Source organism: Amyelois transitella, chromosome 8 (assembly GCF_032362555.1).
Source record: "Amyelois transitella isolate CPQ chromosome 8, ilAmyTran1.1, whole genome shotgun sequence".
Classification (NCBI taxonomy): domain Eukaryota; kingdom Metazoa; phylum Arthropoda; class Insecta; order Lepidoptera; family Pyralidae; genus Amyelois; species Amyelois transitella.
Genome location: NC_083511.1, coordinates 11,933,799 through 11,951,097, shown reverse-complemented (window position 1 = coordinate 11,951,097; position 17,299 = coordinate 11,933,799). Strand labels below are relative to the sequence as shown.

Here is a 17,299-nt window from a genome sequence, read left to right as displayed (position 1 = left end):
CAAACCTGTTACCAAAAAGCTCTAACAAATTTTTTTGGTTTGCCCTTTCGTTTGGAACATTGATGACTATTTTCACGGCCGCAAGGATTGAGGTGTGTTAATTACATTTATTATACTTATTTAGTAGTGAGTTCTCAAATATTGTAGGATCGGTCTTCGTTTATGTATATAGTATAATATTCTCTCTAAATATAATCTCTATATATCTTCATGTTTGTTTTTAAAACCCCGAGTTTAGAATATAATTTGCATTTAAAAAACCATATATCAAAGTCGCCAGTGAATAAACCCCAGAATTTGAAAAAGAAACACAACTTTATATAAATCCATCTACGATTTATTCTCTGTATAATTAAATTAGACGTCTTTAAGTAAAATACAAGATTCGTACATAAATTATAATTACAATACGCCTGCGCGCTACGCGGCGGCCTGCTTGTGTTTTTTCCGGAACTTCTTGACGTACGCCTCCACCAGCGCCTGGATCTTCGTGGGGTTGATTTCGCCCGACTTGTTGTGGCAGATCTGGAACCAACGTTTACTCCATCAACTTCCATGGACTGGTTGTAAGAAATAAACAAGTGTGGCTAGCTGCTCAGATTGTAAAAAGAACATACATTATATACATATGACGCCTGTTTTCCATTGGGGAAGGCAGACACTATGGATTTCCACTAGCTAAATCTTTACAGACCTCAACTAAAATATAAATTTTGTTTAACGCAGGCAGAACTGCGTGCTAAAACTGGAACATATATACATATATAATCACGTCTTTATCCTTTGCGCGGTAGACAGAGCCAACAGTTTAAAAAAGACTGACATGCCACGTTCAGCTGTTTGGCTGTATGATACAGTTGAGATTCAAAGAGTGACAGCTTGTTAGCCCGTCGCCTAAAAAAGAAGAATCTCAAGTTTATAAGCATCCCTCAGTCAAGGCAAAAACTGGCACTTAAATAAAATTATAATATAACTTCTATGTGATGAAAGAACGAAAGTCATAGTTGTGGAATAAATGCATTTAATTACAATTCCACGAGCTCTGGAGTAATACCTACTAATTATAAGAGCTTATAAATATAACCTGCTATTCGACATTCCGCGCTTCCCCGAAGCAGGCATACCACATATATTTTGCAGTATTCATTCATGTGCACTTTATCACACCACCAACTCAAAGTCAGCTGGTAAACTACTCGTAGTAAAGAATGCCAAACGGCATTAAGTCCTTCTTTTGTACATTATATTTGTGCATACATACAAACATACATACATATGGTCACGTCTATATCCCTTATGGGCTAGACAGAGCAAACAGTCTTGAAAAGACTGAATGGCCACGTTCAGCTATTTGGCTTAATGATAGAATTGAGATTCAAATAGTGACAGGTTGCTAGCCCATCACCTAAAAAAGAATCCCAAGTTTGTAAGCCTATCCCTTAGTCGCCTTTTACGACATCCATGGGAAAGAGATGGGGTGGTCCTATTCTTTTTTTATATTTGTGCAATAAAATGTTTAAATAAATAATGACAACGCGGGTACCTTGGGCACGGCGCGGCGCAGGATGTCCTTGTACTCCTCCTTGGAGACGTGCTTCTTGTTGTAGTGCGGCTTCAGCACCAGCTTCACCTCCTCCACCACGCGCTCCTGCCGGTTCAGCTTCTTCAGGAACTACGGAGAGATAAACCTCATGAAAAAAATCAAAGCTCTTAAGACGGAGCCTACAGTCTCGCAAGGACTGAAAGGCCACGTTCATCTGTATGGCTTGATGATGGAATTGACAATTCAAATAGTGTCAGGTTGCTAGCTAATCGCCTGCAAGAGGAATCTCAAGTTAATTAGCCTTTGCCTTAGTGTCCTTTTACGACATCCATAGGAAAGAGATGAAGTGCCGGAAACCACACGGCACAGCAGAAATAAAAGACTATAAAAACAGGCTATGAGGTATAAAAGCAGACTTCTCGCTGATGCAAAAAAATGTCTTTCAGCCAACCTTACAGTGAAATGAAAATAATGAATATACAATGAGGATGTTATACATAAAAAAGTAATTTTTATCTACTACCAAAATACACTACAACTTCTGTGATATGTCAATTTTTTAAATACAGGCAACACACAAAAAACTTAGTGAACACTCATGTATGTAAATGACTCTAACCCACTGCACTATAAATGTACAATATACTCGTATGTATATATACAATCTGGAAAACAAACCTTTACGTTTTACTTGAGACCGGAAATATGACATTGAAATTTTCCAATACTGGAAATTTTAAATTAATTTTTCCCTCTTTTTGATTGGTGAAAATACAAAAAAAAATACTTTTTAAGGAAGAGGTGAAAAGGTCGTATATGATTGTGAAAGTTTGGTTTCCAGTTTGTATGTACTTCTGCAGAACACTGGAACTTCTACTTTTATTTATTTGCCACTAGCCACATCAATGTCAGTATATCAATCACACTCAAGCAAACACTACCAACCAATATAAAACTTAATTAAAATACCAAAACAAATATTAAATAAATAATTTCCCAGGTGTAACTGGAAGACTGTGTTACTACTAAGACTTCAGGATTCGAGGAATAAAGTCCTTAAGATATTTATGTTTATATTGAGTTAGTATAGTGTAGTGAGGTTATGTTAGTATAGTGTAGTGAGGTTGTGTTATTTTGTGGGTTAAAAAAAAGGGACAGTATATAAATACTTGTCACTATTTGAATCTCAATACTATCGAACAGCTGAACGTAGCCTATTAATCTTTTCGAGACCGTTGGCTCTGTCTACCCCGCCAGGGATATATACGAGATTATATGTATGTATGAGGTAGGAAGCTGTGTACACTGTCGGAACACGACACAAACTAATGTGTCTCTGTGTGTGTCTCAGTAGTGTTTACAGTATCGTCACGCGGCCCGGCCTAGCGTCGTGTTAGTACGGTACGGCGAGGTAGGAAGCTGTTTACACTGTCGGAACACGACACAAACTAATGTGTCTCTGTGTGTGTCTCAGTAGTGTTTACAGTATCGTCACGCGGCCCGGCCTAGCGTCGTGTTAGTACGGTACGGCGAGGTAGGAAGCTGTTTACACTGTCGGAACACGACACAACTAATGTGTCTCTGTGTGTGTCTCAGTAGTGTTTACAGTATTGTTACGCGGCCCGGCCTAGCGTCGTGTTAGTACGGTACGGCGAGGTAGGAAGCTGTGTACACTGCCGCGGACGCGCACCTTGCTCTTGACCTGCATCTCGACGGCGGAGGACGGCAGCTCGTCGAGGATCTTCAGGTTGTCCTCGTCGATCTTCACGCCCACTTGCGTCTTGCCTGTGGAATATAATATACATACATATTAGGGTGGTCCTTATTTTACAAAGTGAAAAATAACATCGGGGCACCTTGTCATTGCGTTCTTTATGCTATAAAATGAACTCAGTTTTTTTATTTTTTTTTAAATTTATATTTAGGGGTCGCGCCAAAAATTAGAAAATTAAAAAAAAAACTCAAAACAAGAGAAAGGCTTATGAATGAAATTCCTGACGAAATTTATAAAAAGTTATGATCTATCTGTTTTAATGGCTCATAGGCGAGCACCAGTTGTCATTTTGCTCTCCTCACCCCCCCTCTTGCCATACATTAACAAGGACATGCCCCGCAACTTGTTCAAAGCCAATAAAAGACATTACCGGGCACGAAACAGTGGATCGTCTTCCTATTTTGGTGTCAGGACAAGGAATCGAACAACTACTATCGGTCTCGAAACTGGACCGTGGAACAGGAGAAGCATGTGCATCAGCTGTGTATGCTACTATACTGGATTGGGGACTGAACGATAGAGTTAAATGCATGTGCTTCGATACGACTGCAGTCAATTCGGGATTGAGAAATGGGGCATGCATACTATTGGAGCAAAAAATGGAGAAAGATATGCTTTGGCTTGCATATCGCCATCATATACTGGAGATAATGCTAGAAGCCGTCGTGAGTACAGCTTTAGGTCCATCAAGTGGGCCAGACATGTTGATTTTTAAAAGATTCAGGAATCACTGGAGCAAAATAGACCAGACCGACTACAAAACAGTCGCATCTGATCCTCATTCGCTGGAATCTGTACAAAAAGAGATTCAAAATTATGATTTCCTTCGCTCAGAACCAACTCAACGACTATCAACCTCGAGATGATTATAAAGAACTACTCAACCTCACCATTATGTACCTAGGAGGACTTCCTGAGAAACAAGCATCATTTAGAATGCCAGCTGGACTGCACAGGGCATGCTGTATGGCAAAAGCTGTATACTGCTTGAAAATATTCTTATTTAGACACCAGTTCAAAATGACCAAAAAAGAAGAAAAAGGAATTAAAGATGTATGCATCTTTTCAGTCATGATTTACGTGAAGTACTGGTATCAAGCTTCTGTTGCTTTGTCAGCTCCCAAAAATGACTTGCACCTATTAAAGGACCTGACAACATTCAAATATATAAGTCCATATCTATTCAAAGTAGCTCTTAAAAAAAATTATGGGACATCTGTGGTACTGGCAGAAAGAGCTCGTATCATTTGCATTTTTCGATGACGAAATTGCATCAGATACTGTTAAAGCACTAAATAAAACTAGGATCTCTGTAATGAACTCGGAAATATTTAATAATTGATCTTACAAACCATCTTTTTTAACTACTAAATATGACACACAAAAATCAACATATTTTAAATTTCTATTGTCATTATGCTTTTTTTATAATTTTATACGTATCAATGAGGTTGCACTGAACATACCGCCCGCCAAGGACCTCGTTGCAGGTCCTTCTACTACCGCCCGCCATGAGGGGATGCCACAAATATCAAACACTTACCTATTTAAACAAAACTTAAAATAAATGATAATAATTGCATTAAATGCAATAAACAATTAAACTTGGGCATTTGTTTTTGAACTAGAATATACGAGTACTAACTTAAAACTTAATTATATAGGTACAACATAATACTAAGTTAACAAAACCACGAACTTCTATACCAATGATTATTTTCATATTTAAATTAAAACAATATTGTGTTGCTATCCAATTGGACCAAATAAAAGCCAACCTAACTTCGTACACTGCGCTACAGGCGCTCCAGGTGGGCCTCTCAAAATGCCTTCTTGTACTATTTTGCTCATCACATCTGCACCGAGAAGCAAATCAATATTATTGGGGACTGAATACATAGGATCCGCAAGAGCAATATAATTGAGTTCGGGCCAATTAAACGGTCGTAATTTTTTATTAGGAATATATGATGTGATTTGCTTCAAAACAAAAGCCTTTACATAAACTTCTGTTTTCGGATTAAGTCGTGATTGAATTTTTAACTGTACCTGATAATCAGAAACCATCGTTTTTTGATCACCTCCTAGACCCACTATAACGCGTTTTGTAGGTTCCTTACGTAGTTGTAAAATTTTAACTGCTTTTTCTGAAATAAATGAGACTTGAGAACCCTGATCTATTAAACTTCGTACTACGTGATAGTTACCGGAATTCGACTCTACATGCACTTGAGCAGTAGCTAATAGTACGTCTTCAGCCACATGTTTAACATCGCTAACGTAAGAAGATGCAATATCATTAGAATTAGTTGTATTATATTTTGTGGCATTTACACATGAGATCTCAGGAGGGTGAAGAAGAGTATGATGTCTTTTTTTACATATCTTACAATTAAAGGTTACTCTGCATTGAGTTAAACAATGGTTTCCCCCTAAACAATTATAACACATATTTCTACTATTTACAAAATTATGACGTATTTCATAGGACTCTTGAGCGAACTTTTTACAAAAACAAAGTTTGTGACTGTCACCACAAAATTCGCAAACCATCCTAAATACATGGAATGTTTTCATACTATTTTCATTGCTTAACTTCGCGCTATCTGTGCTTTGTTCTGACGTACCAAATGGTTGAATAAACTCCAGCGCCGTAAATCGACTTGTCAAAAATTCTTGAAATTGTTTGAACGTAGGCAATTCAGTGCGATTGTCAGCTACAGAATGAAGCTCCCATTGCTTTTTTGTCTCAGGGTCTAGTTTTGAACTCACTAGAAAAATAATGATACTATCCCATGTGCTTATGTTAACACCTAAGTTACTCAACGCAGCTAAACAATCAGATGTATTGTTGGTAATTTCTTTAATTCCAGCCGAAGACTCTACCGTTAGATTTCGCTGGTTGAATAATCTCTGCAAAATACAGTTACATAAATACCTTTTATTGTTATAACGTGATTCTAATGTAGTCCAGCAGTGGCTATAGTTTTCAGCAGTAATCGGCACATGTCTGACTAATTGTTCAGCTTCGCCGCAAAGGTGAGCTTTTAAGTAGTGTAATTTTTGAACAGAATTCAGGTTATCATTATGGTGAATCATGGACAAAAACAACTCCCGAAATGAAGTCCATTCCGTGTACTCGCCTGAAAATATGGGAATAGTAATTCTTGGCAACTTAACTGATGAAGCGGGATTACATCTTTGATTGCTATTTATATTTTTCTCATTTAATTGTCTGAGAGATTCCTTTAATTGACATTTAAATTCTATATACTCGTCTTCGCATTTCGAATACACATCTTCTTGTACATATGAACTTTGATCTAACTTATCATAATCCATACATAAGTTTTGATGTTTTTCTGAAAATTGTTTCCAATGTTCTTCTAAACAATGCAATCTCGTTTCTAAAAAATATTCAGTCAACATCTCTTTAGTTCTGTTCTTATATTTATTATGAGCGTTTATTATACGCGACAAAATATCTTTTTGTAATCGAATAATAGACTGCATTGTGGACTTTGCGTTGGGCAATATAACTACTTATTTACACCGGAACTATGTACATGCAATTTTCTATAGCAATATGAAAACACAGTCCTCGCTATATTTGTCTTTTCAATATTGCTACAAAGCAATCCGGCTCGAAGGACCAAATGTTAAAGCACTAAATAAAACTAGGATCTCTGTAATGAACTCGGAAATATTTAATAATTGATCTTACAAACCATCTTTTTTAACTACTAAATATGACACACAAAAATCAACATATTTTAAATTTCTATTGTCATTATGCTTTTTTTATAATTTGATACGTATCAATGAGGTTGCACTGAACAGATACCAAACGAAAAATGGTACAGGCGTTAGAAAAAGAAGGTCTCGATTTCTCTCCGAAAAGAATTAGTTTGGATACGAAAGACATTGCAAGAAAAAATATCGAAGACTTCGTGTCCAGTATTTCACTTCGTTTCTTTGAAATACTAGGAATATCATCTCAATTCTTAAAAAAAGATGTGAATGACTGGCCAGAAGATGATGAGTACAAAGCTGGAAGAGTTGTGAATGATATTGCTGATCGTGGTGTTGCGTTGATGGAGGAATAAAACGTGTCAATTTTCATTGCTAGGAATAAATGTGACCATTTAGAAAAATACATGTATTTATTTTTTCTTTCCAACTTTAAAAGTCCCGTCGCGACCCTTAAATATTAATATTATATTATGAAAAAAATACCAAGTAACTTTCTAACTTTACATATCACTATGCGAGGGTGCCTCACCATAAATTAAAAAAAAAATTTTTTTTTGGTATATAAGGACCACCCTAATACATATATAATCATGTCTATAAACCTTGCGGGGAAGACCAATAGTCTTGAAAATAATGGAAAGCCACGTACACACCCACGTGCAAGTAGGGAACCGAGCAATAATATCCGCAAGCTTTTTATAAACATTTATTACAAACCTATTGACGATACGCTCAAATTTTCACTGCTGCGTATTATTTGTAGTGTACTTAGCTATCAGATTACTAACCTTTTGGATTTGAGTTCCGTTCATTTGTGGGCCTGTCCGCACGGCTCAAATTGAATGCGTTCGATTTAATGGATTTGGTTGTACCTACTTCGATATGTTTTCTTCTTTTATCCCAGATTCAAAGGAAATAAATCCTTATAACCTCCGAGAAAGAGGCGTGATTTTGTGTATACAAAATCACGCCTCTTTCTCGGAGGGGTAGGCAGAGACTACCTCTTTCCACTTGCCACGATCTCTGCACACTTCCTTCGCTTCATCCACATTCATAACTCTCTTCATGCAAGCTCGGCGGTTTCGGGTACTTTTGATCTGACCCTTTGCCAGGACGTCCTTAATTTGATCAAGATACGTTCGTCTAGGTCTTCCCACTTCGACCTTTCCCTCCACACTCTCCTTGTTTATCTGCTTAGTCAACCTGCTTTCATTCATCCTTTCCACATGACCAAACCATCTTAACCCTTTTATATTCCTGACCCTTTACCAGGACGTAAAAAAAAAAAAAAAAATGAGACTCACCACCTTTCTGCCTGAGTTTGACGGGCACTTTGGCGTGCTTGGCGTGCTTCCTGCGCGCGCGCGGCGGCTCGAACAGCTCGCCGAAGTCGGACTCCCCGGGCGAGTACGGCGAGGAGTCCGGCGGCGGCGCGCGGCGCGGCAGCGGCAGCCGGGAGATCTTGCTCGGCTGCATCTGTGCCGTGGGGGGCGTAGGTTCACTATATTTGTTTCTTCCTCACATGTCACCGTCACCACTCCGGAGAGGAGCCGGGATCCTAGATTGGGTGTGTCAGATTCTGACACGAAGCGACTCCCATCTGACCTGACAACCTTAGCCGGAGAACCTAACCCGTATAGGATCGATCGTGGTTGCACATCCAGTTGCCTGAATGTGCAGGTTTCCTCACGCTTTTCCTCACCGTAACATTCGATTGGGTGGGATTCGAACCTGTGCCTTTCTGCGCATCACGCCTTAACGGAGCACCTTACCAGTTTAAAGTTTTCATAGATGTCAAAAAATATAGTTATAATTTCTTTCTTTAACTAATCAAAACCTAGTTTAAAAAAAAGTCAACTTGCCTATTGAGATTCAAATAGTAACAGGTTGCTAGCTCATCGCCTAAAAAAATTATCCCAAGTATAAGATAGCCTATCTCTATTTATTTTTTGACGTTTTGTACATATATATGATTGAGAAATATCTGATTCTCTCATGGCAAGAGAAAACGTTGTGAGGAAACCCGTAGGTTCAAGTAATTGGATGTATAATCTTGATTTAATACCGGTTAAGGTTCCCCTGTAAAGGCGGCGGAGGTCAGATGGGAGTTGTCTCTTGTAAAAACCTGACTCATCAAGGATCCATTGGTCAAGGGCGTACCCCGACCTCCTCTCCAAAGAGGTGAGAATTAACGCCACGAGAAAGAAGAAGAAGATATAAATAATCTAAATATGTGGGATAAAAAAGTTATGATTTTAATAATAAAAGTATATCATAATGTTTATTGTTGTAAGAAATCAAATCTGTAACTGAAATTCAAAATTTTTATTTAGTTATTAATAATAATAAATTTTAATAATTAATAAATTTTTATTTAGTTTATTTTAAATATCATATAATTGACAGATTTGTTTTCCAGCTTTGGTTGACGTTGAATAAATAACTAAAAAAAGTTTACATAATTAAAGTAAATTAATAAATCATGTTAATTTCTATCATAATAATCCCTCGCAGGGATAAGAGAATAATAAATAAAAGTATATAATATAATAAATATAATATAAATAAAAATAAATCATTTGTGACACAACTTTTTGACCAAAGAGATATCTTTATCAAAAATATACTGGGATGCTACTGTAGGTATATTTATTTTTTTTTTAAATTGTCTCAGTAAGTCTCTTGGTCCCAAACCGTACATTTTGCAAACTGCCCTTTTCTGAATTATAAAAATACTTTGTAAATCATCCGCGTTACCCCATAAAAGTTAAACCTTAAGAAAACAAGCTATGAAAAATCAGCAATTTTATAGTACAACACTGAATAAACGCTGTCAAAATTAAAATTAATGGTTGGACAAGGTTTATTACGAGGACGGCTTAAAAATACATGAAATAAAACACATTACAAGTTGGAGGAGATATAATCGTATTTACCTGCATCGGTTTGATGGGGTCCGACTTGATGGGCGATGGCTTGGCGAGGAACAGCTTGGCGGGCTCCGGCAGCACGATGCGCTTGCCGGGCTCCGGGGAGCGCGCCGGGGACGCGGCGGGGCCCGCGCCCCCCGCCGGCGCCCCCGCCCCCGCCGCGCCCCCGGGAGCGCCCGGGGCACCCCCCGCGCCCGGCGGCGGCGAAGGCGGCGCGTCGCGCGTCGACTGCAGCAGTTGCAGCACCTGGCCGTTACCGTATTATTAGCTGCCATAATACTTTTGTAAAAGGGGAACCGCCTTCAATTCATAACCTTAATTTTTGAAGTCGGTTAAATTACTAAAACCTTCTCCTGAGTGTAACCCACTTTCCTGAAAACTGCATCAAAATCGGTTCAGCAAAACGCGAGACAAGCGCGGACAAAACTACATACAGAACATTTTTCTTACTAGCAAATTTCTTACCTTCTCCATGGGCGAGAGCGGCCTCCTGTCGATGACGTCGTCGGCGGACATGTTGGTCTTCTGCGCCGCCTCCAGCGTCATGGCGCGCGGCGCGGGCAGCGCGTGCGGCGGCGCGTGCGGCGGGGCGGGCGCGGCGGGCGGCGGCGCGGGCGGCGGGGAGCGCGCGGGCGAGGCGGAGGCGGAGCGCGTGGGCTCGAAGGGGTCGTAGGCGTCGGGCGACGACGGCGGCTCCGGCGGCGTGCTGGGGCCCGGCGGGGACGCGGCGGGCGCGGCGGCCGCGGCGGGCCCCGGGTCCGGCGGCGTCTTGGGCCCGGCCGCCGGCGCCGCCTCCGGGGCCGGCGCCGGCGGAGGCGCAGCTACCTCTTTTTCTGTGGTTTCTGTTGGTCGAAAAAGGAAAAGGTTATTGGTCAGGTAGAATACTTAAGTCGGAATTATGATGTAAGATGACGATTGATTTACAAGCCAGTGAACAAACTGACGAATTTCTGATTGAATCTCTTTGAATTTAATTTTCTTCTTCCTGGCTATAGTCCCGGTAGCCCATCGAGAGTAGCCACCGACCACCACTCTGGAGAGGAGCCCGGGTAAGCCCTTCACCATGGAACCTGAATTGGGTGAGTCAAGTTTTTACACGAAGTGACTCCCATCTGACCTCCTTAACCTTTGCAACCTAACCCGCACTGGACCACATGGTTACACATCCAGTTGCCTGAACATACATAACAATATACCTTTTCCATGGTCACTGTCACTCAGCACGATGACGTCCCGCGCCTCGGGGGTGAGTTCCCGGAACGGAGACCGCTCCAGGTCTATGATGGCCACCGGCCGGGGCGCGGGCTGGTCTTGTTGTTGCTGTTGCTGTTGTTGTTGTTGTCGCTTTCGGCGCTTCTTGTCGCGGCGGCGCTCGCGTCGGCGTTGCCGCTCCGCTGACATTTCTGAGCGGGGTCGGTCTTGATCCTGTATTAACAACTATGTTTATATATTCGTATCATTAAAGTTTAGTGCCATACGGTTTCTGGCCTTTTAGTATAGAACCACTCCATATCTTACTCGTGGATGTCGTAAAAGGCAACTAAGAGAAAGGCTAGCAAACTTGCAATTCTTCTTGTAGGCATTTGGCCAGCAACCTATTAACCTATTAAGTTTTCAAAAATTAAAAGTACAGACTGACCTTGAAACTGACGCTGACGAGGATATTGTCGCCCGACGTGAACACCTCCTTCGACGGGCCCGTGTTGTCTCGGAGCCGCCGGTGGCGCGGGCGCGGCGAGTCGCGCGGCCGCGGCGGCGCGGGCGGCGGCGCCTCGGGCGGCGGCGTGCGCGGGGACAGCAGGCGCGAGTCCACGGACGCGGGCGACCAGCGCGGCGCGGGCGCGGCCGGCCGCTCGCTGCGGGACTTGCGCCGCTCCGAGCGCGCTCGTCGGCGCCGCTTGCCGGCCTTGGGCTTAGGCGACGGGGACTTCGACTGCGAACGACGCCGTTTGCGGCTGCGCGAAGCCGAACGCCGCCGCCGCGGACGGGAACCGGAGCGTCGCCGGCGTCGGGCCGGACCGGCGGAGCGGCGCCGGGGACTCGGTGACGCCCGGGGCGTGGCCGACCGGGACGCGGACGGCCGCGCCCGCGATAGAGACCTCCGCGGGCGGGATATGGACCGCCTTAAAGAAGGGGAGCGCCGTAAACGACGAGGGGGGGAAGCGGTCGCTTTGACGCGAGAAATAGATCTCCGCGGGCGAGAAATGGACCGGCGTCCGCGAGACGGGGAGCGCCTCGGCCTAGACAGTGAAATTCTCGGACGCGATAACGAACGCCTCGGCCGTGATAGGGAGCGCCTCGCCCGCGATATGGAACGCCTCGCTCGTGACACAGACCGCCTCGGACGGGACACAGACCGCCTCGGGCGGGACAGAGACCGCCTCGGGCGGGACGGAGAGAGACGCGTGCGAGACAGAGAGCGGCCGGCGCGGGACGCGGAGCGGCGGCGGGGGGGAGACAGCGAGGGGGAGGCGGAGCGCCGCGGGGACACATCGCGCCCGAACGGGTCCTTCACTTTCCGCCGCTTCTCCGTAACCACCGTCCGAACGTCGTAGCGCTCCAAATCCTTCCTCTTCTCTTTCCGCTTCTTCTTCTCCGCGTCGGAATCCCGACTCTTCTTCTTATCTTTATCGCGCTCGCGGTAATTACGCTCTTTCCCGCTTTTACTCAACTTCTTAAAAGCGACTTCGTTCTTCTTCTTTTTGGTTTTCTCTTTCCCTTCTTTTTTCGAATCTTTCTTCTTCTTCTTCTTACCCTCCTCTTTCTCCTCCTTTTCCTTCTTCTTCTCAGTGATCTCCCCGTCTTCTTCGTCAGGTCTCGGAGCGGCGGGCGGCGTTGCTAAAGATGAGATTTTATCCTGATCAGAGAACATTTCGTTACCTTCGTCTTCTGATATCATTTCAGTGTCGAGACCTTCGAGCGCTTTATCTTTTTCAGTCTCTAAAGACGTATCTTTAGACTTATTCTCATCGAGACAAGGTGTGTAGCTGCGTTCGTCTTCAGTGTCGCTGATAGATTCCGTCATTTTTTCCACACCCTCCTCGTTTCTGTCGTCGTCATTGTCCCGTTCGCGTTTGTGTCCCAGTTCCGGCTCTGAAACATCGTCATCGGATTGTTCCGCCTCAGATTTCACTTCGTGTTCTTTTTCCAATTCAATATCATCTTTGTCTAATTTATCATCTTTAACAGATTCTGGCGTTTTATCCTCATCACCATTGACAGAAGCTTCTGTGGCATCTTCATTATTTTCGTCATCTTTCTCCGCAGATATCGCCTCGTCCATTTCAGGCGATTTCCGATCGTCACTGTTCTCAGTCACCTCTTTCATTTCTGCTACTTCATTTGTGGCTAATTGTTCTGTTTCTTTGTCACTTGGCTCGTCATGATTCTGTGTACATTCTTTAGAACTTTCATTCAGTTTTTCAGATTGTTTCTCCTCCACGGGAATCTCGTCTGTCGGTTTTGTTGCAGGTTCCTCTTCCTCCACCAGCTCATCATCGTCATATAAGGAAACTCTTCGTTTAATTAGTGAAGGCGTGTTCAACTTAATTTTAATGGGATTCCGAGTATTAACTGTAATGGGACACCTCTTCGAAACCTTCTCTTTATATTGTTCCTCTTTCTTTTTAACCTCACTGATTTTGCTAGAAATGGAATCGTTAATATCACTCCGAGGCGACGTACCCGTTTCAGGAGTCGCCGCTTCCGGAGTGGTGATATCATCGTCTTCTTGCACCAAATCCTGCATGTCATCCACGGGAGGTAGCGGTGGTTGTTCAATAGGCATTATACCGGTGTTATTGGCGATGTGGACGCTCGTCGCCGAATAGATGGAGAAATTGGGACAATCGCCGTCCGAGTCGTCGTCGCTGGCGGACGGCGGGCGCGGCGCGGCGCTGGGCGACGACAGCAGGCTGCGGTGCTCCTGCAGCACCTGCCGCACCGCCGTGTCCAGCACCGCGGCGGGCACGGCGGGGGGCGCGGCGGGGGCGGGGGCGGGGGCGGGGGCGGCGGGCAGCGCGGGCGGCGGCGGGGGCGCGGGCGGCGCGGGCAGCGGCGCGTCCGCCTCGTCCCCGCTGTCGTCGTCATTGGTCGGCTCGGTAGGATCGTATTTCTCGGTGTCGATGACTAGGCCCGGATCGCTCCTCTCGTCTTCAGACTTGTCGACATCGGCCGTTTGGCTGGTGTCGAATTTGAAAGACGGCGGCTCCGGCAACGGGCGATAAGGTTGTGGCGCGGGGCGAGAGAGTAGAGGAGTAGTTTGCGAAGTGGCGGCGCCCGTGCGCATGTCTAAGGGATTCTCGAAGCCACCGAAAGAGTGTCGCGCCGACGGCGGGCCGTCCGCGCGGTTTTCAAATCGTTGCGGCGCGTTGTACGGCTGCCAGTTATTGCCGAACCGCGCCTGTTCCGGCCTATTTTGTGGGAAATTCGGCCGATTCTCCGGCATCGACCTCCGCCGGTCGAACTCGTCGTCCTGAAGGTACTGGTGCGGTCTTCTCGGCAAGTCGCCGTACGCTTCGTCGTCTCTGCGGGAGTTATTCTGCTGGTAATTGTTGCCCGGATGACGAGGCTGGTAGCCTTGGTAGCCGCCGTCGTATCCACCTCGGAAATTCCCGGTTTGTTCGCGGTGGTAGTTGCCCCTGTAGCCGCCTCCCCAGCCGCCCCCACCTCTAGACTGACCAGGATACGAAGGTGCCTTCCTACTAGTATCCTCCGCTTTAGACAAATCAATTTTATCCTCTCTCATTTGTGTCTCTGGTTTTGTTTTGATACCATTTTTATTTCCAGTCCGTGTTTCTAATTTAATACTGACGTTTCCATCGACCGAAACAGAAACTATAGATTTCTTGGAGTGCAATAAGGTTTGACTTTCTAAAATGCTCGAAAGAACGTCTGGTGCTGACGAAGCGTGCGGCGGAGAAGGAATGCTGATCATCTTTCTTCGGGCCTGAAATCATATGCACATATTGAGGTTTTTGAAACTTTCAAATTTAATGTCAACTTACTGTCTTCATGAGCGTTACTTAAAAATTGCACCCCTTACCTGTCTATAAGCACTAATAATACTAGAAGTAGGGCGGGCCACCACCGCCGTGGTAGCGCCCTCCGAGACTCCTTCATCTTCGGAGAAATATTCCAGCTCGTGTTGGTTCCCGAACAGGCTGAGGGACGGGATGCCTGCGCGGTGTCTCTGCACCGTGAGCGCCCCGGGGCCGGCCGGCAGCGCGGCGCCGGGCTCCCGGAAGTCGGCGAGCTTGGCGCGCACGCTCGCGCGCACGTGCGAACGGCGCGCCGCCGTGCGGGGCTGACGCTTTTTTGTCTGTAGATCATATATGTCATAATTTCTTTGTTTCTTTCTTTCAAAATAATTACACATATGTTTCTGCGAATAAGGAAAGATTTCTAGCAATATGTCTAGTCAAAAAGTAACAATAATTTTATTTTGTTGCTTTCATCAAAATATCCCAATAATAATTTAGTATCATTAACAAATTGGTGTTGTTAAAATAAACTTAAGCAAGTATTTGAATACTTTACTAAAATAATTGAAAATATCCATTCCTTCTAGAATAATAAGAATAACAAATAGTTCACTGACCCTTCTCTTCTTCAGTCTCCTTCTTATTGTCTTTGTGACAGGAAACTTTCCATTTTCTTGCACCTCATACTCTATAATCACTGTTTTGCTTCTCCTTTTGGTCGTCCTGCGTTTAGTCCCTGTGGTCCTGCGCCTCGTAGGAGCACGGGAGCTACCACTACTTTGAGATACTCTTGAAGATCTTGATGTGGTCGGAGCATTGACAACATTACTACTGCCTCTACGCCCACTCGATGTCGAAGGCTCATCAGCATTGTTCACATTCCGTGCGGACCTCCTGACATTCCGAGGAGCTCTCAAAGGCACTGGGCGAGGCCCTACAGGCAGGTCTAAGTCAACTATTCCAGAAAATAAATCATCCACTTCAGACAAATGAATGACATTGAGTAGGTCATCACAGTTTGGACATAGCCATTGATCTATTGGTACCTGAAAATTTTAAATTGACTATAAATGTGTTTTTTGATCTTTTGATATACATAATCTTGTTGTTGCCATATTATGCCTACCTCTGAGAGAGGTGGCACTAAACACTGCATGTGATATCCCAGGTCACATCCATCACATAGCAGCATAGATTCCTCATTATCTGTGCTGCCACAAACCTGCAATAATTTATCATTTCAGTAACATAAACTGCATTAAATGTGTAAGAAAATGAATATTAACTAATTAGTTATAGTAAAATCATACCTCACAGACTGTAGGATCTTCTACAAATAGTAAGTCTACTGATGAGCGGCGCTCGACCACTTTCACAGGCTCAGTACGTAGGACACGGCCCCCCGCACACACTCTTACAACAATTGAGTTAAAAGTTATCCGGTCTACCGGACATGTGTTTACATTTTTAGACCACTCTGTGATGCAATCCAAACAAAATATGTGTTCACAAGTTTCCGGAGTGCCCACCTCTTGGTCCGTAAAACGTAAGAGGCAAATTGAGCACTTATCGGAATTTCCTTCAGAGCTATCTGAAGCAAAGCCTGAGGTAGGTTTATTTGTTGGTACAGGCTTCTTTTGGCTCTTTGTGGAGCCGCCCGAGGACGAATCACTGTCGGCATCGGAGTCTCTGAGTTTGGGCAGGGTGCGACGATGTCGGGTGCCCGCGCGCACCACCGACCCGCTACTGCTGCTGCTCTCCGCGTCACTCACAACCTGCAAACGTCAACCACCATCACTCCCACGTCTACACGAAGCAGTCACTCATACAAACTCGTTAAATCACCAAACTAACCCTAAGCCTTTTCCTACGTGTCGTGGCGCCTATACTTTCATCGCTGTCAGAGCCGGATTCTGATGATAACACCAGAACCTTTTTTATCCTCCGCTTGGGCCGTGGTGGCGAATCATCGCTGCCTTCGTCGCTCATCGTAGTTTGAGACGTAAACAGCGACTACACTTCAGTATGCAAGACACGAAGCACTGAACTGCATAGGTGTAAATGACCTTTGCGACATTAACAACCCATCAACAAAGCTACGTTGAAGATTCATATAGGTGGTTAGATTAACTTATCTAAGAATTAACTAATTTAATATTTAGAATGCTTTTCTCTAGCTTATTTTACTATTTTGACAGAAAGCCGCTATTGATGGTCAGACGGCCATTTTCATGATTTTGTATAATGTTGCCAGCAATATTAAAGCCTCATCCCACCCCAATCACAACAAGCAGTGATGTACATTGCTAGATGTATA

General features: G+C 44.0%; 1 protein-coding gene across 4 annotated transcripts; it reads right to left on the bottom strand.

The window, feature by feature from the left end:
• Positions 1-315: 315 nt before the first annotated feature.
• Positions 316-17,223, bottom strand: LOC106134079 (PHD and RING finger domain-containing protein 1). 4 transcript variants are annotated; one of them, XM_060945328.1, is made up of 13 exons: positions 16,837-17,223; positions 16,293-16,757; positions 16,109-16,204; positions 15,600-16,028; positions 15,045-15,320; positions 11,640-14,948; positions 11,197-11,425; positions 10,466-10,842; positions 10,007-10,246; positions 8,375-8,546; positions 3,216-3,328; positions 1,544-1,672; positions 316-525 (listed from the first exon to the last, which is right to left on the bottom strand). In XM_060945328.1, exons 1-13 carry the CDS (start codon positions 16,969-16,971, stop codon positions 421-423), a joined length of 6,075 nt encoding a protein of 2,024 aa, XP_060801311.1. In that variant the 5' UTR covers positions 16,972-17,223; the 3' UTR covers positions 316-420. The 4 variants fall into 4 exon arrangements, with proteins under 4 accessions (XP_060801311.1, XP_060801313.1, XP_060801312.1 ...); XM_060945330.1 differs by having other exon boundaries at positions 3,234-3,328; XM_060945329.1 differs by having other exon boundaries at positions 8,378-8,546.
• Between the last annotated feature and the right edge of the window lie 76 nt (positions 17,224-17,299).

What these genes read in the sequence shown, in the direction of transcription:
- LOC106134079 (XM_060945328.1), bottom strand. Translation starts at nt 16,971, where the DNA reads ATGAGCGACGAAGGCAGCGATGATTCGCCACCACGGCCCAAGCGGAGG. An exon ending in TCGTCAGCGTCAGTTTCAAG is followed by an intron (nt 11,426 to 11,639) that starts GTCAGTCTGTAC and finishes TTGTTAATACAG; the next exon opens with GATCAAGACCGACCCCGCTC. An exon ending in ACCCCATCAAACCGATGCAG is followed by an intron (nt 8,547 to 10,006) that starts GTAAATACGATT and finishes CCCACGGCACAG; the next exon opens with ATGCAGCCGAGCAAGATCTC.